General features: G+C 45.2%; 1 protein-coding gene across 2 annotated transcripts in view; it reads right to left on the reverse strand.

Annotated features, from left to right (window-relative positions):
* Positions 1–553: 553 nt before the first annotated feature.
* EDARADD (EDAR associated via death domain) overlaps positions 554–27,396 on the reverse strand; it is a 136,315-nt gene continuing 109,472 nt past the window's right edge. For both annotated transcript variants that reach the window (XM_063919781.1, XM_063919780.1), the window contains exons 4-6: positions 10,739–10,827; positions 5,221–5,266; positions 554–1,332 (exon numbers count right to left, since the gene is read on the reverse strand). In XM_063919781.1, coding sequence (XP_063775851.1) covers positions 965–1,332; positions 5,221–5,266; positions 10,739–10,827 — 503 coding nt within the window. In that variant the 3' untranslated portion in view covers positions 554–964. The remainder of the gene's footprint in view (positions 1,333–5,220; positions 5,267–10,738; positions 10,828–27,396) is intronic.

Here is a 27,396-nt window from a genome sequence, read left to right on the forward strand (position 1 = left end):
TTCAGAAATAATCCACTGTGGTGTCGGAACCCAGCGGTAAAATCATAATTGGTGTTGTGTCCTCATTGCCCTGCTAAGGTTTAAAGTGTATTATTATTGCATTGCATTGCTGTAGAAGGTTTAAAGTGTATCTCTGGGTGTGTACGCACTGTGAGTACTTTGTACTGTCAGCGCGGCGTGTTTACGCAAAGTCCGTACACTGTACGGGACTCTGTACGCTAATAGCGTAAAAGGTGCGTAGAGTGTGAATTAAGTATAGCGGCCGCAGCGGCTAAAGGTTTAAAGTGTATTTAAGGTATGTTTAAGGTATAGCTTTCATTCCTGTAAAGATAATCAGCTTTATCACACACAATTCACTTAATTTTATATTTTTTTCTGATTTCTCAATAAGACATTTTTGGCCTAGGGGTGTCGTGAAAAAAATTCTGATACTGCAGGGTGCCAAGATTTTAAAAAGTTTGTGAACCACCGATAAAGACATATCTTATTTCAGTCTGATCTGTTGTAGTTTCTGTAGCAAAAAATGAAAACAAAATTTTTTTTATTGAGCTTTATTTGCTATTTAAATGTAGTAATTGTTTATGATCGGATCTTGTTTATAATATATTATAGAGGCTTATTATAAGACTATAGTGAGGACTTATAACGAAAAAATGCACACTACACTAGCCCATAGAAAAATAAATTGTACAACATTAGAACATATTACAATCAGATTTAAGTGCTCTTCAAAATTGCCTGTTTGTTCTTGGGCAAGGGTTGAGTTTGTAGTCAAGCAGGGCCGCCAGTCTTGTTCTTCAGATGCCTATTTATATATCCTGCTGTGAAATGTGAGGAATATTCTGCACAGGCAAGGACACTGTAAAGTAAATTATTTAGACATATTCTGCAATGCTGGAAAAAAAAAGAAAATAAAAAAATATATATTTTTTAAAAATAATCATAAGTCCACACATATTCCAAGTCACACACTGTTCCTGTACATTTTATGTACTCTCATTGGCCAATCCACATTGACCCATTTCAACAAAACTTTCTGGACATCGACCCTCTTATAGAGCTTGCACAGGTCAATCAGCTGCTCCACAGTCCTCTCACTGTTCCGTAGCAAGAACCCAATGGTGGGACTTTGTTGTTTCTGCTCCAGGAAACACAATTCATCGTAACTCATACCCCATTTGCTGGCAAAGTTTCTCCAGTTTTTCACAGTAGGGTGGCAGGGGTCTAATTTTATCTTCAGGGTATACAGCAGATCCTCATCATCCAGCAAATCGCTGATCGTCGGGGGACAGTTGTTCGTCTCACTGCTTTCTTTATAAGAATTAGTTAAATCTGTGAATAATATAATGTGAGAACTGGCAATATCTAATATAGACATATAATATTACAATGACAATTTTAAAAAGTAACTCTACTCAAAATGGAGTATTTCCCTTAAGAAAGGCTCCACTTACTCTAGGTAGGTATCCCTATCCAGACCAGAGGTGTTGATCATTTTGACCTGATCAGTAAAGGTGGGTATTTACTTGACGATCCGCTCTGTGAGTGTCTAGTGCCTCGGCTCCTGGGCAGCCGATATAGGGCCCAATTCATTTCAGGGTTGATCACAAAAGCAAAATCTTTCTCTAATGGACAAAACCATGTGCACTGCAGGTGTGGCAGATATAACATGTGCAGAGAGAGTTAGATTTGGGTGGGTTATTTTGTTTCTGTGCAGGGTAAATACTGGCTTCTTTATTTTTATACTGCAATTTAGATTCCAGTCTAAACACACACCACCCAAAATCTAAATCTCTCTGCACATGTTATATCTGCCCCACCTGCCAGCTGCGTTTCTAGAGACGAGGGGACCCGTGTGCAGACTCCGTGTGTGGGCCCCCTCCTCTCCTGTAGCCGTCACCGCCGCTGCTAGCGCTCTCAGCGATTGCAGAAAAAGACAGACACAGATGCGGCTGTGTCTGACTCAGAATCAGGCTTAGAATCCAGCAGTTTAGCCAAGAGAGAATAAGAGAATCATATAAACAACAGTCATAGGGGCCAACCTGCGAGTTGTGTGAATAGGTGCGATTAAGGCGAATTAGCCTGTAAGTTTAAAGCAACAATAATTTAAAAGGCAAAATCAACCGTATATATTTATACCTGTATATGGGATGTAGTCAGGATCCCGGCAGTCAGAATACCGACGCCGGGATCCCGGCCACCAGAATGCCAGCAGTGCCGCCACAGCTATTCCCAGTCCTGGGTATCCACGAAACCCACGGAGTGGGAATAGAACCTGTGGCGAGCATAGCGAGCCACCGTGCCCGCAGCGTGACGAGTGCAGCAAGCCCGCAAGGGGCTTCATTGCGCTCACCTCCCTACCAGCATTCTGGCAGTCGGACAGATCCGATGGACGTGGCCGCTGCATGCAAACGCAGAGGCTGCGTCCATCTCTAAATTGCCCTCTAAGGGGTATATTTACTAAGCTCCCGATTTTGACCGATTTTGTGTTTTTTCTTCAAAGTGTCTTCTCGGGAATTTACTAAACTAAAATCTCTGCAGTAATGAGGGCATTCGTATTTTTTTTGAAGACAGAGAAAAAAAATACGAATGAATACACCATCGGTCAAACACGCCTGTTATTTTATACAACTCGGTAATTTACTAAAACTTCGTATTCACAATCACTGCCGGCAATAGCCAAACACTGCCGTGAAAAAGTACAAATCGAAAAAAAAAGGAGTTTTCAAATAGACCTGCTTTTCCCCCCCTTATTCTGATAGGCATGAACGGATCAGTGAGTTCCGTGCATGTTTATCAGTGGGAAGGGGTGTGAAAGGGTTAAAAATAAAAATTTGCGTGGGGTCCCCCCTCCTAAGCATAACCAGCCTTGGGCTCTTTGAGCTGGTACTGGTTGTAAAAATACATGGGGAAAAATGACTGGGGTTCCCCCATATTTAAACAACCAGCACCAGGCCCTGCGCCTGGTCCAAAAAACATGGGGGACAAAAAACTTAGGGGTCCCCCGTATTTTTAACACCAACACCGGGCTCCACTAGTCAGAGAGACAATGCCACAGCCGGGGTACACTTTTATATTGGTCCCTGCGGCCCTGGCATTAAATCCCCAACTAGTCACCCCTGGCCGGGGTATCCTGGAGGAGTGGGGACCCCTTAAATCAAGGGGTCCCCCCCCCTCCAGCCACCCAAGGACCAGGGGTGAAGCCCGAGGCTGTCCCCATCCCCCCACCCCCATCCGTGGGCGGTGGATGGGAGGCTGATAGCCTTTTGTGTAAAAAAAGAATATTTTTTTTTGTAGCAGAACTACAAGTCCCAGCAAGCCTCCCCCGCAAGCTGGTACTTGGAGAACCACAAGTACCAGCATGCTGGGAAAAAACGTGCCTGCTGGTACCTGTAGTTCTACTACAAAAAAATAGCCAAATAAAAACAAAACACAGACACCGTGAAAGTACAACTTTAATGTACATACATGCACACTTACATACATACATACATACATACTTACATATGTTGACACGGAGCCCCTCGGTCCTCTTCTCCAGTAGACTCCATGGGGTACCTGTAAATAAAATATATACTTACAAAGAATCCAGTGTAGATCGGTCCTCTTCTTTCTAGTTGTAATCCACGTACTTGTTAAAATAAAAAAACAAAATACCCGAACCACGAACTGAAAGGGGTCCCATGTTTACACATGGAACCCCTTTCCCCGACTGGCGGGACCCCCCATGACTCCTGTCAAAGAGGGTCCCGCCAGCCAATCAGGGAGCACCACGTCATGGCACTCTCCTGATTGGCTGTGTGCTCCTGCCCTGTCAATCAGGAGGAGCGCACTGGTTACAATGTAGCGCAGCGGCGCTCCATTATAATCAATGCGCTCCTGCCCTGTCAATCAGGAGAGTGCCATGACGTGGCGCTCCCTGATTGGCTGGCGGGACCCTCTTTGACAGGAGTCACGGGGGGTCCCGCCAGTCGGGGAAAGGGGTTCCATGTGTAAACATGGGACCCCTTTCAGTTCGTGGTTCGGGTATTTAATTTTTTTATTTTAACAAGTACGTGGATTACAACTAGAAAGAAGAGGACCGATCTAAACTGGATTCTTTGTAAGTATATATTTTATTTACAGGTACCCCATGGATCCTACTGGAGAAGAGGACCGAGGTGCTCCGTGTCAACATAGGTAAGTATGTATGTATGTAAGTGTGCATGTATGTACATTAAAGTTGTACTTTCACGGTGTCTGTTTTGTTTTTATTTGGGTTTTTTTTGTAGTAGAACTACAGGTATCAGCGGGCCCTGCATGCTGGTACTTGTGGGTCTCCAATTACCAGCTTGTGGGGGAGGCTTGCTGAGACTTGTAGTTCTGCTACAAAAACCAATATTCTTTTTTTACATAAAAGGCTATCAGCCTCCCATCCACCGCCCATGGATGGGGGGGACAGCCTCGGGCTTCACCCCTGGTCCTTGGGTGGCTGGAGGGGGGGACCCCTTGATTTAAGGGGTCCCCACTCCTGCAGGGTACCCCGGCCAGGGGTGACTAGTTGGGGATTTAAAGCCAGGGCCGCAGGGACCAATATAAAAGTGTCCCCCGGCTGTGGCATTATCTCTCTGACTAGTGGAGCCCGGTGCTGGTGTTAAAAATACGGGGGACCCCTACATTTTTTGTCCCCCATATATTTTGGACCAGGCGCAGAGCCCGGTGCTGGTTGTTTTAATATGGGGAACCCCAGTAATTTTTCCCCCTGTATTTTTACAACCAGGACCGGCTCAAAGAGCCCGAGGCTGGTTATGCTTAGGAGGGGGGACCCCACGCAATTTTTTGGGGGAATTTTTAACTCTTTCTTCACTTCTCATAATATACACAATGAAGCCCTGCATGGATCTCACAGATCCGGCCGGGATTCATTGTGTTTTGTCAGGCAGTGTTTTACTAATCACTCCCGTAAAACACTGCCCGACATTACGAATTACATCGACATCGGAAAATATGAAAATGCAGAATACGACAGCATAGTAAATGCCACGAAAAAAAAAACCAAAAAGTTGAAAATTCACTCTACCGATGTCATTCGTGTTTAATCTCCCACCAAATCCCGACAATTATGAATCTTAGTAAATATACCCCTAAGTGCCTAAATTCATGACACACGCAGGCTATTACACATGGGCCGACAACTTTTTGTTTTCACTGTCTAAATATTTGCAAACATACTTCACTTACCTGATAGAGCATTTATAGTAGATACAGGACAGTCATTTTCTTCTGGCTGGGGAATAAACAAGTAACAGAAAACAAAATTAGTTGTGTCGGATTGATTCTGCATTTACTTTTGTTATACTATTCAATACTTGAATAGAAAATACCTAATTTGCATCTTCTATAAGTTCAACTGGGCACCATATGGCCTATGAACTGAAGTGGATGGGAGTGTAGCTCATCTCCATCAGCAACCCAGTTATTATGGATGCTACTGATTGGCCACGCAGGTAAAGTGCAATCACATGACCACTCTACAAAGATAAATGAGCTACAGATTCTCAATTCCTAAGGAGTGTTCTGATTGGCTGCTAAACCCTTATAGTGCAGGCATCTGTACTCCTCACTTCCAACTACAGGTACAGTGTTCTGGAGTACTTTTATTTCTCGTATTCAGTACTCCTTGACCTCTTTTGGATTGTTTTCCTCCCTATACAATGCCTTCCTTACTTCTGCTCTTGACTCTTGACTTTTCGCTCAGCGGGCGATCAGGTCTGAACTGCGCATGCATATGCACCGCAATGCGCAGGCGCAATAGACCGCAGCAACAGAGATCGCAGGGCAGCGACGGGATGGTGTGATTCCAATCGCACCGGCGAACGCAAAGAGATTGACAGGGAGAGGGCGTTTGTGGGTGGCAACTGATCGTTTTAAAGGAGTGTCCGGAAAAACGCAGGAGGGGCCAGTCGTTTGGAGGGAGGGTTTCTAATGTCAGCTCCGGCCCCGATCATCGCACTGGAACAGTAAGTCCTGGCCTGCGCAGAGACTGCACAAACTTAGCTTGTGCAGCTCTGCTACACATCTGAACGCACACTTGCACAGCAAATTCATCCTCCCCTATAGGCGGCGACTACCTGATCGCAGGGATGCAAAAAACGCACCCTAGCGATCCAGTCTGAATTACCCCCTCTGTTGCTTCAGCAACCACTATTCACCCTCACAGATCAACATGTCAACCCTGGCATTCCAAATTTGCCAGATATCTGAAAAAAGGTTCACGTACTGTAAAGCGACAGTGGAGGAAATCATGCTCTAAAACATTTCCTCCAATTCAAATTTATGTTCTCATCCTACAGTGCTGCCTTTTCCCTCTCTAAACGGTCATACTTCAAGAACCTCATCTCCTTCCAGTCTTCAAACCCCTGGCGTCTCTTTTCAACCCGCTCCTTGCTTTCCCTGACCACCCTTCTCCATCCATCTTACCAATTCTGACATCTTGACACCGTATCTGGAGATGAAGTAATGGCCCTCAACCGGTCCTTCCCCCCTTTTTCCTCCACCTCCTCACTAGACCCTTTCCCCTCCTGCCTTCTCAGTTACCTCTTTCCTTCTGCCTGTTCCCATCTTGTCCACCTCCTCAATCTCTCCCTGTCCTCAAGCACTGTCTCCTCTGCATTCATGCATTCCCTGGTCTCTCCTTTTCCTAAAATACTTACTTTTGATCTTAACACTCTCTCCAACTATCGATCCATCTCTCTCCTCCTTTTCGCCTCCAGACTCCTTGAGTCTGTAGTCTACAACCACCTAACTGACTTTCTTTACTCCCGCTCCCTGATCATTTCAGTCTTGCATCTGTCCTCTACACTCCATTGAAACTGCCCTCACAAAAGTCTGCAATGTTCTCCATGTTGCCAAATCCCAGGGACACTACTCTCTGCTTATTTTCCTAAACCTCTTTGCTACTTTTGACAATGTGGACCACCCTCTCCTCCTGCAAAACGTTCACCCCATTGGTCTGCGTGATACTGCCCTCTCCTAGCTGACCTCCTACCTCTCTGACCGCTCATTTTGTCTCCTCTAAAGACCCCACCTCCCCTGCACTTTCCCTAACAGTAGGTGTCCCCTAAGGTTCTGTTCTTGGACCTCTCTTTTTCTCTCTCTATACGTCCTCTTTAGGTGAGCTCATTTGCTCTTTCGACATCCAATATCATCTCTATGCTAATGATACTCAAATCTACATTTCCTTCCCTGACCTCTGTCCCTTTCTCCTCACTCGTATCGCCAACTGTCTGCTATATCTTCTTGTAAGGTCCCAGTGCTATCTTAAACTTAACATGTCAAAGACTGAGCTGACCATCCTCCCACCCTCCCACATAACCTTAATTCCACAATTTCATTATCTATGGATGGCACAACTATCTCCTTTAGCCCCCTAGTGTGCTGTCTCCTTTAGCCCCCTAGTGTGGCGTTATCCTTGATTTCTCCCTCTCCTTCAAACCACACATTTAGTAGCTCTCGCAGTCCTGCCATTTCCATCTCAAAAATAATTCCAAGATCAGACCATTTCTCCCACTAGATGCTACTAAGACCCTTGTCCACTCACTGGTCATCTCCAGATTGGACTACTGTAATCTCCTCATATCCTGCCTCCCTGAGAAACGCCTCTCTCCATTCCAATCTATCCTCAATTCTGCTGCACAGCTCATCTTCCTCTCCAAACGTACTAAGTTCACCTCACCTCTCTTACAAGCCCTACACTGGCTCCCCTTCCCCTTCCGAATACAATTCAAGCTTCTTACAAAACCCTCACCCATTTATATATCTGACCTTATCTCCCTTTATACTCCCACCTGCCCTCTTCATTCCACAAACACATGCTGCCTCTCCTGCAACTAATTACTTCCTCCAAATTCCTGCCTCCAAGATTTTGGCCGTGGTGCTCCCTACCTCTGGAATTTTCAACCTTTCCCAATCAGACTCTCCACCTCTCTACAAAACGTCAAACAGGCCCTCAATACCCACTTCTTCATTAAAACCAGCCATCTCTCATCCAAACTCTCTGATCCATGCTCACTTCTACCCCATCTGTGTCACCCCTGTCTGTCTGCCTAACTGCCCTGACGAAGCTGTCAGAGTAACGGCGGAACACGCGTGTGGGCAGCGTGTCTCCGCGTGTCTCCATGTCCATGCTATATCAATGTTTAGTTAGCTCTATATAATCATGATGTTTAGATTATTAGTATGAGGCAGCGAATACATAAATAGTGAATCTTAGAGAGTTACATCCCTGTTTAGTGGACAACAAGACTGTCACTATACAAGTAATGCAGCACTAGCTATTAGACCCAATTGGGTATATAAATACTGAATTTTAGAGAGTTATACTTCTGCTCAGTGGATAGCAAAAATTGGTAATATAATAATGAATGCAGCACCAGCTGTTAGATTTAGTTGAAAATATATAGGTAGCTATAAGCACTGCTCCAGACAAATTTACTAGGTCTTTATATTAGAAGTGTCAGTGTTACTAAGCACCTGCGATACAATTACAACAAATGCTCATGAAACTAATGACCAATCAGTGCTACCCAGTCACTATATACAGTGATTATCACAATCATTATTAAGAGATTATGAACAGATGACTATTGAAACATAGAAAATTATATACTTGCTGATTAGATAACAATACAGTAATTAATGAACAACGCAGCAGTGGCTGTTAAAATCTTTTAGTATACATAGAGAGCAGAAGGCACTGCTTTGAGTTCAAATAGATACATTCTATCCTTTCATGCTAAATGTGACACTAGAGCAGATGCAATTGCAACAAATGTTTTCAGAATAAACCCTTCAAGTCCATGTAGCTGCTGTGAATAAAAGAATGTGATAACACTAATATCTAATGCTGTTTGGGTAATCCATCTCTATTAGGTGGTACATATCAGGCTAATAAAGTCCTCATATAATATACTGATATATATACATATTTAATGAAGGCTACTCCTGTTTAACAATTAGATTAGATATTTAATAGTGATGCATAATCTGGGAAAGTTGTATACTGACACCTAAATAGGTGTTATTGATCCCTATAAAATAAGGTGTTTCCTTTTGGAGACAACAATATTATGAATATCTAACTATTGGAGCTGATTGACATATATTCAAAGGAAAGATATATCCCTATATAATATCATATATGCTAGTGATCATAAACAATTGAGGAAGAGATCTATCTCCCCAGAATATAACATATATTTACATTGAATCTTTAGCACCGCCTGTGCATTTTACATTCCATTATACATCTGATTCAAGCAGACATTGCGATAGCTGTTCTGTCACAAACAAATTGGTACCAACAGCTCATATTGCAACAATATCTAAGATATCACCATAATTAATAACCATTTTGTTGCCCAAATACTTTGTCCAAGAGCTTAATAATAATTAAACATATGAATGAACACTGATCCCATTATGGAATAATATGATACACTTTGTCGGACATTGGAATAAGACACGTGGACACACATTTTAATCTTTAAATCACCTTTATTTCACTTGCACTATGTATGTTTTGTCCATGTCACAATTTTAACCTCTATGTTTCGCCTATACTCATGGTCATGTGTAAGTAATGTACACGATTTTTAAACTGATATCAATAAAAGTTAAATTTTAATTAAATATAGGTGGATGTGATAACCAGATCCAATCTTCCTTATGTGCACCGATAATACAGCCTTTTCCTTCTTTCTTTCTTTGTGTGCCTAACTGCCATGTCCCAGGTTTGGTTTGAAAAATGACAGTTGGAGCTGGTTGGTTGGTACTTTATCACTGTGAAATGTATCACTTTTCAAGGCTTAGTGCATGTGGCCCAGACTATTTTCTACTCCATGCTCCTCACAACAGCACCTAACCCTCTGTCACCTGATGCAGAAATATTTACAGTATACACCATGTAGTTGTCCTATATTATCTTGTACTGTAGTCATTTTTTCCTGTTTGGCTCATTTATTTATGTACTTGTAAATATAAATAAACAATAATAAAAATAATTATTGCTGTTTATTGTGACCCTGACCAGGTGCATACACACTTGTAAAGAAATTGAGCGAGGTCACTCGTTTTTCCTCTTCCTGAGTGACGTCGCTCATTTTCTCGGCAAATGTGTATGCCGCCAGCGACGATTGATGTGCGGCAACGATCGTTGCTGTTGGCAGTGCATGCATGCTTGATCTGGACTGTCGTCCAGGAGATGCATGCACGGCGGGAAGCTGCGTGACGTCACTGTACGATATGAATGGTCATATTGCTCAGTGTATACGGGCGGCCGTCATAGAGCAACGTCGTCTAGTGTGTATGAACCTTAAAGGTGCATGCACATGGTGCGATTTTACCTCTTATATGGACTAGTCCATATCGGCAGTAAATATAGCGCATATCGCACCGTGTGTATGCACTTTGCGATGTCGATGCGCGGTCCCGCGGGATCGGCATCGCAATGAAATATAGTTGGTGCAGGCAGGGCCAATACTGTCTATATTGGAGGCTCATGCCTCCTGAGTCAATATAATTAGTATCGGCCGCCACACGGGTCGCACCGTGTGTACGCAGCTTTAGTTTGCCATTTGCTCTAACCTAAACCTGGACATTGAGGACTATGGGCCTTCACTTGTGGGTATCAATATTATTGTGACTCATGCTAAAAATCAGTTATTGTGCAGATATTAGAAGAAAGTAATAGGTCTCTTACCTGCTTTATTCTACCGGAGTCTGATCTGGGGACTGCCACAGGATCAGCTGGACTTTCCACTGGCGTATGATCTGTCAAGCAAGTGTCCTCTATAAGGAAATTGGTTAATACCGTCATTTTAGTATATTACCAAAAGAATGAAAATTATAATGTATTCACTCTGTAGCAATCCACACTAATGGAGGTGATGGGGGGGTTCTAAATAGAAAGCAATGAAGTGGAGAAGTTGCCTATAGCAACCAATAACCTTCTATCATTTATCCAGCACACGCTATAAAATTACACTTAGAAGCTCTCTAAAGGTGTGTACACACGGTGAGATATTTTCTTTCGATTTTGACTATAAAGTCAAAATATCAAGAAAAGTTAGTGCAGATCGCAAGGTGAAAGTCACCTTGCGACCCCGATTCGATCCTGATGGGCGGTCCCGCCAGGTCGGCATCGCAAGAAAAGATAGACTGTGCAGGCAAGTCAATCCTTGCTAGATCGGTGTACTATCTAGTACATCTCACATGTCAATGACATCTCACATAAGCCAAAATCGTAAGCACACATAGTCCATATCTCAAGAAAAGTTAGTCAAAATCGGTGGTGCTGGCCTCCGGGGAGTTCAGGGTAAATAGCATAGTCAAAATCGGCCATAGCAAGAATCTCACCGTGTGTACACACTGTAGAATGTAGGGCAGATGTGACATCGCAAACGATATATCGTAAGTGCATACACACTGTACAATGTATCGGCTGTGACCGCATCCACCCACATCCCGGAGCATGCAGGGCAGTCACATATCTTTTGCTCTCAAGTGCAGAACAAAAGATATGTGACGTCGTATATGACCAGCGGGAGCGCACATCGTATACAATGTCACCCTGCGGCTTGTACGATATATCAGGTGCACATCAGACAGTGTGTAGCCAGACTAAGGTTTCACACAACTCCCCTCACCTGTGAGATAGTAGAGGTTTATAAGATTACAGTATAAGGAAATGTTCCCAAACTCCGGTCCTCAGGGACCTCTAAGAGCGCATGATTTAACATCTTCTAATAGAAGCAGCTACAAGAAAAGCAGGTATTCTCTTTGGAGTGCAGGCTCCACACACATTGAAAATAATATATTTTGTGCTGGTGGACTGTTTTTCTTAAATTAGATTTAAAAGACACATTTATGGTGGCAGTCCCTATTTAGATGAGACCAGAAGAGGAAATGAGGTTTACATTTACTTAAAGATGATGTGATCTACTCCTTTGGCACCTTTCAGACATGCAGATTTCATGTACATTTGACCAATGCATACTTTCCAAGCATCATGTACAGCAGATGGAAGGTGTAACCGATTCAATGCTGCTCTGCGGCAGTGAAAAGCTGACTGAGGGATAGGAGGGTGTTGAAGGGGCAGCTTAGTGCAATTTAAAAGGTGACTTTAAAACCGGACTTTCAATGTCCAAGATAATAAACAGCGTTGTTAAAAATACAACTTCCTTAGAAAATGATCAGACTCACAACTGACTGAGTAATCTCTCCTATAGGGACAACAGGAAGTGTACTGATCTCCAACCCCTGGAGTTGGAGATGTACACTGCCTGTTGTCCCTATAGGAGAGTTACTAAAATGATGTAAAACTGGTGTCTTTGTATGCATTAATGAAGGGAATACTTGATTGTGAAAATGCTATCTGTACACTATAAGGGCCTAGGAAAACCATACTTTTGTGAACGGAGGCATGACGTGCTAAACCAACTGAGAGACTCTAGGCTTACACTATAATGGGTGCCTTGAGAAAGAAGACACCTCCTGCCAGCTTCACAGATCCAAATGTTATGTACAAAGACGCAGCATCGCATCACCATAGCGACTATCGATCATGATGCTTGCAGCCATCAACCATCTGAGTAAGTCTAAGCTTACTCAGAATGGGAGATGGAACTCTACCGGGGCCAGGAAAACTGCGTTGGAAGGCGAAGAGCCTGGCCACACTTACAAAATGAAGATGGCTCACCCTCATTTTGTAAAATGGTCCCTCACCCCAAACGGCCGCAGCTTGTCAATCATGCTGTGGCTGTGGCACTGTGATCTCTGCACATGCACAGATCCAAAACATTGCAATACCGTGATACTATAGGGGGTACACACGGAGAGATCCTTGCTTAATTTCTAAGCAATCTAGTCAGATTGCTTAGAAATTAAGCAAGGATCTCTCCGTGTGTATGCCCCACAGATATAGCGAAGTGCAGCCTGCGCCTCGCTATCGCCGGTACTAGATTGGCCTAGTACAATCTAGCACATTGCTCATTTCACCGCTGGGTGAGCGCCCCTCCCCCCCCCCATTCCCCCACCACCCCATCCTCGCTCAGCACAGCGGGGGAGAGATGTGTGCTGAGCATTCTGTGCTAGATCGCTGCTCAGCACACATCTCCTGTGTGTTCTGGCCTTATGAATCAGGCACTTTGATAAGATCTAATAAGTGTATAAGGTATACACAGTAAGTCGGCAACTATGTGTGAAAACTTTTTGCGTTATTAGGCACTGCTATTTACTTGAGTTCAAATAAGTCTACATAACAGATGAGAAAGCTTGAATGTGTTATTACATGTCTCTAGCAACCCCTCCCCTACATCCCTCTAGGTGCACAGCATAAAAACATGGCCGAATTCCAAACAGAAGAACGGCTCACTAGTGATTATCAAGCACTGCTACTAAATTGTTTTATTAAATTCAGAAAATGTCTCCTTATAATATGTGTGAAGGTAAAAAATTTTTAATCTGTTGTGATATTAAACTATTTGTATAAAACTTTTGAAGTCAACTGTACAAATGTAAAGCAGGTCTGACATTTTAATTTAAGACATAATTTCCTGCCAGGAATGATAATTTAAAACTAATTTATTTATTTTTGAATTGGTACGGTTATTGTGCATGGCAAAGGCTTATGATTTAACTCAGACATAGCATTATTGGAATTTCTAAGGACCCCCAACATCTTTAGGGTCACCTCTTGGAGGACAAGTGATTTGGGATCCTGCATATTCTTCTGCCATCAGATCACAGTGATCTATAACACCGTTTTATTAAATTATTTCAGTAAATAACATATTTATGAAATAGAGAAGAACCATAGCTGCCTACCAAAATGCAGCGAATCGTTGGCAGGGCTAAATGATGTGAATTTGCATAATTTAGCCCCTCCCCTCCATACGCCACTGCAATTCCATGTTTAATTTCCTCCTCCTGCCCGCTGCAACATGAAGCAGGCGGGATGCCCGAAAAATGTACAAGTCTCGGATGACTGCCCGAAAAATGTGCAAGCCTCCAACAACTTGCGGCAAGTATAGGTAGAACGTTTTACAACATATAACACATAAATAATGCAGAAATCAAAAGTCATCTTCTTAATCTAAGCTTGGTCTAAAAAGCATTGATGGCAAATACAGTAAAAAAACGTTATGGTAATTATACAGTATAACCTGATCACAAGGACACATCAGGGGTACCAAGGGGGAAGGTGGGTGGGGGGCTGCAGGGCTTTCTTAATGTATAGGCAAACTGGGCAGATGCTAGATCACCATGATTCTAAGTGACTTCGAGCAGGGGAGGGCTGAGTAAGAGGGTATCTGCCTCCGGGGCTGGTGCCTCCTAACCTTCTTGGGAGGTAGTTAGACATTACTGCCTGGCCGCTCTGATTGTGAATTACACCCAATCAGATCAGACAGACAGCATTCTATACCTGCCTCTCAAGCTGCAGCAAGTCAACGAATGGCTGCCTGCCTGCTGATTGAGGGATAGCAGGACCCATCCACCAAAGTGTAGCATTATCTACCTGCCTCTAGTCTGCAGCCATACATCAAATGGCTATCAGCTTGCCAATTGGTGGAGGGAGCTATCCAGCAGCCAGAGTGCTGACAGCCATACACTGTATGGAAGCATGTGAGACATGGTGGGAGCCCGCATGCGGGGCAAATTATGATTTTTAAAAAAAATGTATTTCTGTGAATGGGTAGGTAGGGCCCCAGTGCACTGCTTTGCCAAGAGCATTCAATGCTGTTAAGACAGACCAGGAGAAGGGGGAGGGGGGGCAGGCATTACGTACTTGTCCCTGACCAGCTGGAGTGGCCTCGGTCAGCATATTAGCATATTAGGCAGGGAGAGAGAAGAGACTGCTGCTGCTCAGTAGCATGAGTCTCTACCCAGCCCAGCTGTGGTGGGTCCAGGGAGGATGCTGCCACTGAGCAACATCAATCTCCTCTCTGTCCCTACAAGGTTTTTTTTTTTTTTTTTGGGGGGGGGGGGGGGGGGGGCATCGCACTGATCACCCCCCCCCCCCTCCCTCAACCCCCCTTCACCCCCAGGTCTACCTTCTGGCTGAGGTGGAGAACTCCGCCTCCCTTTCCAGTGCATAGGAAGGGGCATAATTCTTTTTAATAAAATGAAAGCTAATCCCTGATAATAGCTGGTAGTGGCCGCACTTCGGGGCTAACTGTATAGCCCCAGAGATTCAATGAGCCCGCGGTAAATTACCACCGCTACTTGAATTCCCCCCCCCCCCCAATGCTTTTATTTTTTTATATAGGCACTACCTTACTTTTACTGGGGTATTTCCATAGACCAGGAGGCGGGAGTGTACATTTTTTGCAGTTCGTAAATTTACCTTCTTGCAGGTGTGCAAGCAATTGTGTTATTTGCAAAGGATGCACTGTGGTGTGTAAAGAAATGAGAACTACTATATAACTGTAATAACCTCTTAACCTTAGAGGCCTGTGGATTGCACTATGAACCTAAAGGTGTGTACACATGGTGAGATTCGGGCTAACCCCGATTCTCACTATGCGATAGATGCTAGGCCGGTATCGCAAGCACATAATGACTGTGCTTGTGATACTATGTGCGATTTTGGCTAAGTGTCAATTTTGACTATCTTTTCTACAAGATACAAAAATTATTTTTGCCTGCTGATATGTTCAACATACTTGGAACCCAGGAGATTGAGTGCCAATAGAAGAGTTCCAAGTACCGATACGTGAAGCTGCGGGAGAACTGAGATACGCAGCTACCCCTAATAAAAATCCCTGACTCCGTTGTCCTTTCCCAGTGGTCGAATAACGCCTGCAAGACTATGGTTTCTTGTGCCCATGGCAGCCGCGTTTGAATGGACGAATTAGGTCCGCCCAGACTCCGATGCCCCCCGGTCTTAGTAGGTGACAAGGCGTTAACCGAGACAGAGAGAACAAAGGCAAAACTAACTAAGACAGACACGACAATGAAGGAGAAGACTACAGAAAATAAATAACTAGTTTATGTGCAGCGCGGGCGCCAAGAAAAACAGCAAACCAAAGTAACGCTGCCCAAGTGCCGAATACGAACCCGTCGTAGTACGGCAAGGACAACAGTAGCAGAAACCTCAGCAGAAAAACAAAATGACAAGAGAAAGGAGAATGCACCTTCAGCCGTAAGGTGCGGCAGGGCCGCTACTCACGACACTGGGAAAGGTGCACACAGGAAGCAACCAGGATCCCAAGGCTCAAGATTCAAGATCACTCAGCTGGAAGGCAGGAATAGATCCCCAGGAACAGACTCCGGAAAACAGGACACAGGATACTGGAACGTACAGGCTGTAAGCAGGAATACTCCAGACGCAGTTACAGGCTCCACAGGAAGCTATCACCGGCAAGGCTGCAATATACTGGCTGCCATAAAAAGGCCCTGCTGGCAAATCACAGGAGAGCCAGCAAGACCATCCCCCCGGACCCTAATTGCCCAGCTGTGGAAGGGCACTCCGAGCAACAGCCGGGATTGAAGAGCAGGGCGGCCGCCTTGCGTCTCCGGTCGCTAGGCAACCGGCCAGAGACAGACTCCCAGTAGTGACGCGCTGGCCCTGTTGCCTAGCAATGGCCGGGAGCCGGCGCAACCCACTAACACCACCACCGTTAACAGTACCCCCCCTTGAGGAGGGGTTAAGGAACCCCTAAACCCGGGTTTATGAGGGAATTCCCGAAAAAACATCTTCTTTAGCCTAGGGGCATGCAAATCCTTGTCCCGGACCCAAGATCTCTCTTCAGGGCCATACCCCTTCCCATGGACCAAAAAACAAAGCTGCCCATGGGAAAACTTAGAATCCAAAACCTTTTCCACCAAGAATTCCTGTTGGCGCTGCACATCCACAGGAGGGCCTACCCCGGATACTTCTCAGAGGGAATTTCCTGGGAAAAAACAAATGGCTTGAGCAGAGAACAATGAAAGGTGTTAGAAATCTTAAGAGATTTAGGCAATTGTAGCCAAAAGGCAACCGGATTGACCTGTTTGATAATAACAAATGGCCCAATGAATCTGGGTCCCAACTTAGCTGATGGTTGTCGGAGCTTGATGTTACGGTTTGACAACCACACCTTGTCTCCCACCTTAAAGGTGCATGGGCATTGGAACCTGTCCGAAAATTTTTTCTCCCGGAAGGCAGCTTTCTTAAGAGCAAAGTGCACCTTTTTCCAAATAACTCTGAGGCAGGAAGTCAAGGCAAAGGAAGAAGATAGATAATTGGGACAAAAGGAATTGACTCTGGGATGAAAGCCAAGGACTGAAAAGAACGGAGAAACCTTGGTGGATGAATGACAGGTGTTGTTGTACGCAAACTCGGCCAGGGGAAGATATTCGGACCAATTATTCTGAAGCTTAGCAGCATAAACACGCAGATACTGTTACAGAGATGGGTTTACACGCTCCATCTGCCCGTTAGACTGCAGGTGGTATCCAGAGGTTAAACTGAGTTTCATGTTTAACGAGGCGCAAAAGAGCTTCCAGAAACGGGCAATAAACTGTGGTCCCCGGTCCAAGACAATATCTTTGGTTAATCCATGTAGCCTGAAAACATGGCGAAGGAACAAGACTGCCAGAACCTGAGTGGATGGTAATCGAGGTAAAGAAATGAAATGGGCCATTTTGCTAAATCGATCCACCACCACCCAGATCACCTGAAAAACCACAGGAGAGTGGAAGATCTACCACAAAATCCATAGAAATGTGTGACCATGGCCTGACTGGAATAGCTAGAGGCAGGAGCTGCCCAGTGGGAAGAGACTGGGACACCTTGTGCCTAGCACAATCTTGGCAAGAGAGAACGAACTCCCTAACATCAGGCCACCACACAGAGCGAGAGAGCAACTCCAGTGTTTTAGCAACACCTGGATGGCCAGCAACCTTGTAATCGTGAAACTCAGCAAGGTCACTCCCTCTCAGGAATTCAGGAACGAAGAGACGGCCAATGGGAGTGTTACTAGTAGCCTGCTACTGAATCTGGGCTAATTGTGTGTGTAGATCCTGTGTGGAACCGGATCGGATGGAGGCTGCTGGAATAATTGGGGTGGCAGGAGAATGGTTATCGTGAATAGGAAGTAAACAACGTGACAGGGCATCAGCTTTAGTATTCTTAGAACCGGGCCTGTAGGTGATGATGAAATTGAATTGAGTAAGGAACAGCACCCAGCGAGCCTGCCGGGAATTAAGCCGTTTGGCTGACTCAATGTACTGTAAATTCTTGTGGTCCGTAAACACAGTGACGGTATGCTTTGCTCCCTCAAACCAGTGCCTCCATTCCTCAAAAGCCCACTTGACTTCTAACAATTCTCTATTACCAACATCATAGTTGGCCTCTGCAGAAGATAATTTTTTAGACATGAAAGCACAAGGATGTAAAACCAAAAACTCGGGGTCCTCTTGAGATAGACAGCTCCCACCCCAACCTCAGAGGCGTCTACCTCAACGATAAAGGGAAGATCAGGGTTGGGGTGACTAAGGACAAGAGCAGAAACGAAAGCCTGTTTCAATGCCCGGAAGGCACCCTTAGCTTAAGGCGACCACTTTGATGGATCAACACCCTTCTTAGTTAACGTCACAATAGGGGCCATTAATTCGGAAAAAGCATCAATGAAACGTCTATAATAATTGGCAAAACCCAAAAACCTCTGAATTGCCTTCAAGTTAGTGGGTTGAGCCCAATCCAAAACTGCCTGGAGTTTTTTAGGTTCCATAAAAAAACCTTCAGGTGAAATAATATATCCTAAAAAGGGTACCCGTGTAACATGAAAATCACATTTTTCCATCTTGGCATACAAGTGATTCTCCCGCAATTTTTTAAGCACCTGCCGAACATGGAGACAATGCTGTTCAGGAGACTCAGAACAGATTAAAATGTCGTCCAAATAAGCTATCACAAATCTCCCCAAGAAATCACGGAGGACATCGTTAATCAGATCCCGAAACACTGCAGGAGCGTTAGCGAGACCAAACAGCATCACCAGGTATTCGTAGTGCCCAGACTGTGTACTGAAAGCCGTTTTTCACTCATCACCTGATCTTATTCGGATGAGGTTATACGCTCCTCTAAGGTCTATTTTAGAGAATATGACCGCGGTGTGGAGTTGATCAAACAACACTGAGATGAGGGGTAATGGGTAAGTGTTTTTGACCAAAATCTTATTCAGGGCCCGGTAGTCTATGCAGGGTCTAAGAGAATCGTCTTTTTTTTCTACAAAAAAGAACCCCGCACTCAAAGGGGACTTTGACGGCCTAATAAAGCCTTTCTTTAGACTTTCCTGCACATATTCGTCCATGGCCTTAGTTTCTGGGCCAGCCAGTGCATAGAGTCTCCTCTTAGGCAAACTGACCCCAGGAATGAGGTCAATGGTGCAATCATAGGAACGATGGGGTGGAAGGACATCCGCATTACCTTTGGAAAATACATCCGCATAGTCCCGGTAAGCAGAAGGAATACCTTCTGAAGCAATGACTGCGACCCGCACTGGACGAGTAACACATCTCCCAAAGCAGTTAGAACCCCATTGTGAAATCTCCCCAGAATGCCAATCAATGGTTGGATTATGGACGGCAAGCCAGGGGTGACCCAAGACTAGAGGCATGGCCGGACAATGGGTGAGAAAGAGTTCAATCTTTTCAGAATGTAACACACCCACAGTCAAATACAACGGTGGAGTCTGATGGGTAATTACCCCGTTTGAGAAAGGTCCTCCATCCAGACCGCGCATGGTAATAGGTCTACTGAGCTGGAGCTGTGGGATTCCCAGAGCCCGAGCCCAAGTAAGATCCAGGAAATTTCCAGCAGCTCCACTATCAATAAACGAAGACACAGGAGAACTCCGATTCCCTAAAGATATCTCAGCTGGGACTAGCAAGGAATCGTGTGAGGAGACTAACTGAAGACCTAAGTGAACCCCCTCAACGTACACTTGGTCAGAGCGTTTCCCTGTTTGTTTGGGCAGCTGCGCGCAACATTTACCTTGCCGCTACAGTACAAGCAAGGCCCTAAATTTAGTCTCCTGGCTCTCTCTTCAGAGGAAAGTCTGGACAGCCCTACTTGCATGGGTTCCTCAATGTCCTCGGAAAGGACATACACAGATGAACTAGACCTAAAACTGGCCCCTCTTTCAGTCCTCCGTTCCCAGAGACAGCGGTCGATCTTGATAGAAAGCTCCATGAGCTTATCCAGAATCTCCGGAACTGGGTACTGAATGAGACTGAGACTATCTTTGATTCCCTCTGACAAGCCGAGGCAAAACTGACTGCGCAAGGCAGGATAATTCAAGCCACAGTCATTCGACCAACGGCGAAACTCAGTACAATATGCCTCAGCGGAATTTTTACCCTGTTTTAACGCATGTAAATGGCTCTCTGCAGATGCTTCCCTATCAGGATCATCATACAACTGACTTAAAGATTTAAAAAAGGCATCCACAGTAAGTAACGCTGCATCATCGGGTTTTAGCCCAAAGGCCCAAGTTTGTGGGTCCCCCTGAAGTAAAGACATAACTATGCCCACCCGCTGAGATTCTGAACCTTAGGACCGGGGCCTTAAGTGAAAGTAAAGTTTACAACTCTCCCGAAAATTAAAAAAATCTTTTCGGTTGCCCAAAAAACGGTCAGGAAGATTCATCTTGGGTCCTGCAGCTACACTCTGGGAAGTTCGTAAAAGATTCTCCTGAGACCTCACCCAAAGGGTAAGATCCTGCACCATTTGAGTGAGGTTCTGGATCTGACTAGTCAAAACCTGGCTGGGATTCTGACCTTGCACTGATGGATTCATGGGGAAAGAATTTCAAGGCCACCCTGTTTTGTGTGGCCGGTGATAATGTTATGTTCAACGTACTTGGAACCCAAGAGATTGGGTGGCAATAGAGGAGTTCCAAATACCGATACGTGAAGCTGCGGGAGAACTGAGATACGCAGCTACCCCTAATAAAAATCCCTGACTCCGTTGTCCTTTCCCAGTGGTCGATTAACGATTGCAAGACTATGGTTTCTTGTGCCAACGGCAGCCACGTTTGAATGGACGAATTAGGTCCGCCTAGACTCCGATGCCCCCCGGTCTTAGTAGGTGACAAGGCGTTAACCGAAACAGAGAGAACAAAGGGAAAACTAACTAAGACAGACACGACAATGAAGGAGAAGACTACAGAAAATAAATAACTAGTTTATGTGTGGCGCAGCCGCCAAGAAAAACAGCAAACCAAAATAAGGCTGCCAAAGTGCAGAATACGAACCCGTCGTAGTACGGCAAGGACAACAGTAGTGGAAACCTCAGCAGAAAAACAAAACAAAATGACAAGAGAATAGAGAATGCGGCTTCAGCCGTAAGGTGCGGCAGGGCCACTACTCACGACACCGGGAAAGGTGCACACAGGAAGCAACCAGGATCCCAAGGCTCAAGATTCAAGGTCACTCGGCTGGAAGGCAGGAATAGATCCCCAGGACAAGACTCCGGAAAACAGGACACAGGATGCTGGAACGTACAGGCTGTAAGCAAGAACACTCCAGAGGCAGGTACAATCAGGGCCGGTGCAAGGTTTTCCGGCACCCTAGGCAAAACTTAAGCCTAAGCCCCCCCCTCAACCCCCATATTTGTGTTACGTCACAGTAGTGCCTCTTATTGATGTTTCGTCACAGTAGTGTCCCGTATTCACGTTACACTGCAGTAGAGCCCATTTACATTAAACCACACAGTAGAGCACATCCATGTTACGCCACACAGTAGTACTCCCTGCAATGTGCTTTGATGGCTCCCAGGGTACATGTTATACATAACAATAAAACTACATTATATATATATATATATATATATATATATGAATCCATCCTTTTGATGAAACCCAGTGATTGCCTATTATGTTTCCTTCTTTAATTATAGTTGCAAATGCTAGTCACTCGCCTTCTATATATATATTTATTTATTGATTCTGTGCCCCATATCCCCTTTCCTGTTTATAAATAATATATATATATATATATATATATATCAGTGGCGGAACTTGTGAGTGGTGGGCCCAGGTGCAAAAATATGCTTTGGGCCCCCCTCAGCCACCCACTCCAGGTTAATAATATGCCACATGGCAATGAGAGGCAGTGGGTGACAGTGAGAGAGAGAATGTGATGGTAAGAGGCAGTGGGTGACATGGAGAGGGTCACACAAAGAGGAAGTGGGTGGCGTGCAGTGGGTCATGGGGAGAGACAGAGGATGACAGGGAGAGGCAGTGGGTGACAGGGAAAGGCAGACGGTGACGGGGAGTATGTAAAAGGTGATGGGTAGAGGCTGTGGTCAAGGGGTGATGGAGAGAGGGTGAAAGGGAGAGGCAGAGGGTACAAGGGAGAGGCAAAGGATGAGTAACAGGGAGAGGCTGAGGGTGATGGGGAGAGTCAGAGGGTGACGGGGAGAGACAGAGAGTGATGCTGAGTGGGGAAAAGGTGACGGAGAGAGGCTGTGTTCAGAGGGTGATGGAGAGATGGTAACAGGTAGAGGCAGACAGTGATGGAGATAGGCTGTGGGTGACAGGGAAAGGAAGAGGGTGACCGAGAGAGTGATGGGGAGAGGCAGTACTGTGGGAGATGGAGATGCAGATGGTGACAGGGAGTGGATGAAAGGGTGAGGTAGAGGGCGACAGGGAAAGAGAGGGTGGCTGTGAGATGCAGAGAATGATAGGGAAAGGCAGATAGTGACAGTGAGAGGGTGACAGGGATAGGCAGAGTGACAGGGAGAAGCACAGGGTGATCAGGAGTGATGGAAGGAGGCTGTGGGTGACAGGGAAAGGCACAGGGTGATGGGGTGAGGGACAGGGTGACAAATTATGAACAATTGTGATTCACAGTACTAACTGCTTACCCACTAACAGACAATATTGCCTGTGACAAAAACAAGGAGGAATATAGTTAATGCCAACAAAGGCTAACATTGTGGTATAAGGTTCTTGGCAGATACACGGTGACATAGGACAAACATATCTAAAATCAGCAATATATTTTACAGTAAGCATTAAGCAAAGAACAGAAACATGTATACATATTCACTACTTTCATGTGTTATTGCTCAAGACACTATAGGGGGAGATTCAAATGTTTGAAAAGTCATTTGGGAGTCTGTTTTTTTCCTATCTAATAGACAGGAAAACACAGACACCCAACCGACTTTTCACGCATTTGAATCTCCCCCTATGAGGGATATTCAATTTCCCACGAAAATTTGTTGCGGTCGGGCTATTTGATTAGCTCGGCCAGTAAAAGTTGCAGTTACACCCGTAAACACACAAGTTCAGTGAAACCTGTGTGTTTTCAGGTGAAATAGCCCCGTTTTCGAATAAAAATGGGGCTGTTATCTGGGATTTTGCTTCGCCTGCCGGCGGCAGGTGAAGCAAAATCCCTGATAAGCTGCGGCACGCGCAGGTTTATCTGGGCTATTTAGATAGCCCCCGGCGGCGATAAATCTCACCTGACAGCAAGTCGGGGTAATTGAATACCCCGCTATGTATTACTGAGTACATTAAATAGATGGGAACAGGTAGATAATATTAAAATGGAACTGTAGATAATATCACAATATTTAACAACTCCACTTTCAACACTATAAAACCTGCTGTTCAAGTGTGTCATACTGTAAACAGAAACTTTGCTCATGTTCTTGGAAACAAGGTGCACTTATAGCATTTAGACAAATGTAAAACGCTTCATACCTGTCATCCTCACCATCAACAGGTATACTGGGTGGCCCTGGGCATTTGGTGCAACAGATAGGATGGGACATACATGGGCTGCCCAACAGCACCCAGAGTCACTGCCACTGCTGCCCCATCACCCATGGGCTTATGCTGCTGCCCAATTCCTGCAAAGTGCTCTGGCGGGCTGGTGGGCGGGCTGGCCGGGCACAGAATCAGCACTGAGGAAGCTGTCAGTGCCGTGCATTGAGCTACGGACACCATGGAGCCCCCTGTGGTGCCCAGGCCGCTGTCTGCAGAGCGATTGTAGGTGCCGGTGTGGCGATTAGTGTCCCTGCTGCGTGTGATCAGGCTCCCCGTCCGTTCCTCTGTCCGCCCTAATACATGCGGCTGCGGCGCCGGGGATGGTTAAGAGATGGTGACATCAGATCCCCAGCGCACAACAACGACTACCTCAGTTGTTGTGCGCTGGGGATCTGATGTCACCATCTCTTAACCATCCCCGGCGCCGCAGCCGCTTGTATTAGGGAGGACAGAGGAACGGACGGGGAGCCTGATCACACGCAGCGGGGACACCAGTCGCCACACCGTTCATACATAATACGGCAGAAGACGGGGTCGGAGGAAAGGGGAGGACCTGAGAGGAGAGGGGAGAGCGGCCTCTCCTCCTCTGGCCGTGTCCTAACTGCAGCAGCAAAAGTTAATACAGGGGGAGACACGGACTGGCGGTGGCGGCGGTGGGTGGCTGGCTAGCTGCGGCATATAATGAGTCAGTGTGACTCATTGTAATGCCGGCAGCTGTGGGCCCCTTCACAGTGTCAGGCCTCGGTGCAATGCACTGCTTCCTCCGGCGCTAGATCAGCCACTGCCATTTAACAGCACTAAAACTGATTCAGGAGGAGCATGCCGCCCTCTAGTGGCTGCCGCCCATAGGCAGCTGCCTAAAGCTGCCTAATGGTAGCGCCGGCCCTGGGTACAGGCTCCACAGGAAGCTATCACCGGTAAGGCTGCAATATGCTGGCTCCCATAAAAAGGCCCTGCTGGCAAATCACAGGAGAGCCAGCAAGACCATCCCCTCCGGACCCTAATTGCCTAGCTGTGAAAGGGCGCTCCGAGCGCGGCGTCCTGGCTGCTTAGCAACAGCCAGGCCTGAAGTGCAGGGCGGCCGCCTGGCGTCTCCGGTCGATAGGCAACCGGCCGGAGACGGACTCCCAGCAGTGGAAATGACGCGCCGGCCCTGTTGCCTAGCAACCTAGCAACGGCCGGGAGCCAGCGCGACCCACTAATACCACCACCGTTAACACCTGCGCAGTCTAACTAGGCTTGCGATGCCGACCTTGCGGGACTGCGCATCGGCATTGCATCGGGATCGCAAGGCGACTTTCACCTTGCGATCTGCACTAACTTTTCTTACGATTTTGACTATATAGTCAAAATCGTTAGAAAAATCTCACCGTGTGTACACACCATTACTCAGTAAGTTTCCTGATAGAAAAATGACATCTGTAATCTCATTGGTTGTCAGGGTTTCCTGTGTATAAACTACCGAGTGTCTTTATTTTGTGACGTCTGAAGTACTGAAAGGGTTAAATATGTCCAGCCTGTTAAACAAAATAGAACAACAGGGAGTCACAGTAATGACACTGCAGTGTTTTGTTCTACAGAGATAAACTGACAGGGAATGGGACTTTCCCTGCACCCCTCGGCTATTCACAGGACAATGACATCAGCCCTGGCAATATGAAATGACAGCCATATTAAGCACCTACTACATTAGAACACTTGAATGGTTTTAGCAAGCATGAAATTTTACGTAAAATTAAGGCTTTATGGTGACATTTTTCACAAATTACATTATGTGGCAAAATAAGACTGTTCACAAACTGCTAGTGATATAATGTTTGTGCTCAGCTATTGCTTTGTCAGAAATGGCATTTTAAACTGTACAGTGTTTACAAAACTTATAGTCTGTGCACAGAATCGGGGTGGTGCGATAACCGTCTAATGTCCATGCTATGTTGTTTAGTTGGGGTAAGGTTGGGAGCAGACCACTTAAGGCCAATTGTTTTGAATTTCTTCTATTTTGTTTCATTTTTGTTTTGAGAAAACTTTTAGAAATTACTTTTTTATTAGAAAAACTAATTTTGATATTGTTATTTTTAATTTAAATATTTTTATTTAATATAATCCTTTTATAAGTTATTTTACCTTTAAATTATTTTTTCAATTTTACAAAGCATACATTTAAAATAAATCTAGATATTTTTTTCATTAACTTCACGTATGTATGCAAATTAACTTACCGTTAATTTCACAGAATTTTACGTTCATGAAAGAGATTTTATCTTAGATTGAGCAGACGCATAATTGCACAAACATGATGTCAGCACACATTAGTCACATCAGTCCACCTCTGGCAACGTATAATGTTTCAGGGAAAATCCTTCTATTTCCACAATGCACAGTTATAACATTATGAAGGAATGTGACCTTGGGGTTAGACAGTTCTAAGGACCACATTTCTCTAAACAGATTTTAGGTAGAGATGAGCGGGTTCGGTTTCTTTGAATCCGAACCCGCACGAACTTCACTTTTTTTTTCACGGGTCCGAGCGACTCGGATCTTCCCGCCTTGCTCGGTTAACCCGAGCGCGCCCGAACGTCATCATGACGCTGTCGGATTCTCGCGAGACTCGGATTCTATATAAGGAGCCGCGCGTCGCCGCCATTTTCACACGTGCATTGAGATTGATAGGGAGAGGACGTGGCTGGCGTCCTCTCCATTTAGATTAGATTTAGAAGAGAGAGAGAGAGAGAGATTGCTGTGATACTGTAGATTAGAAGAGAGTGCAGAGTGCAGACAGAGTTTAGTGACTGACGACCACAGTGACCAGTGACCACCAGAGACAGTGCAGTTGTTTGTTTTATTTAATATATCCGTTCTCTGCCTGAAAAAAACGATACACAGTCACACAGTGACTCAGTCTGTGTGCACTGCTCAGCCCAGTGTGCTGCACATCAATGTATTGTATATAAAGCTTATAATTGTGGGGGAGACTGGGGAGCACTGCAGGTTGTTATAGCAGGAGCCAGGAGTACATGATAAATAATATTATATTAAAATTAAACAGTGCACACTTTTGCTGCAGGAGTGCCACTGCCAGTGTGACTAGTGGTGACCAGTGCCTGACCACCAGTATATTAGTAGTATTGTATACTATCTCTTTATCAACCAGTCTATATTAGCAGCAGACACAGTACAGTGCGGTAGTTCACGGCTGTGGCTACCTCTGTGTCGGCACTCGGCAGGCAGTCCGTCCATCCATAATTGTATTATATACCACCTAACCGTGGTTTTTTTTTTCTTTCTTTATACCGTCGTCATAGTCATACTAGTTGTTACGAGTATACTACTATCTCTTTATCAACCAGTGTACAGTGCGGTAGTTCACGGCTGTGGCTACCTCTGTGTCGGAACTCGGCAGGCAGTCCGTCCATCCATAATTGTATTATAATATATACCACCTAACCGTGGTTTTTTTTTCGTTCTTTATACCGTCGTCATACTAGTTGTTACGAGTATACTACTATCTCTTTATCAACCAGTGTACAGTGCGGTAGTTCACGGCTGTGGCTACCTCTGTGTCGGAACTCGGCAGGCAGTCCGTCCATCCATAATT

This window comes from Pseudophryne corroboree, chromosome 4 (genome assembly GCF_028390025.1).
Source record: "Pseudophryne corroboree isolate aPseCor3 chromosome 4, aPseCor3.hap2, whole genome shotgun sequence".
Lineage (NCBI taxonomy): Eukaryota > Metazoa > Chordata > Amphibia > Anura > Myobatrachidae > Pseudophryne > Pseudophryne corroboree.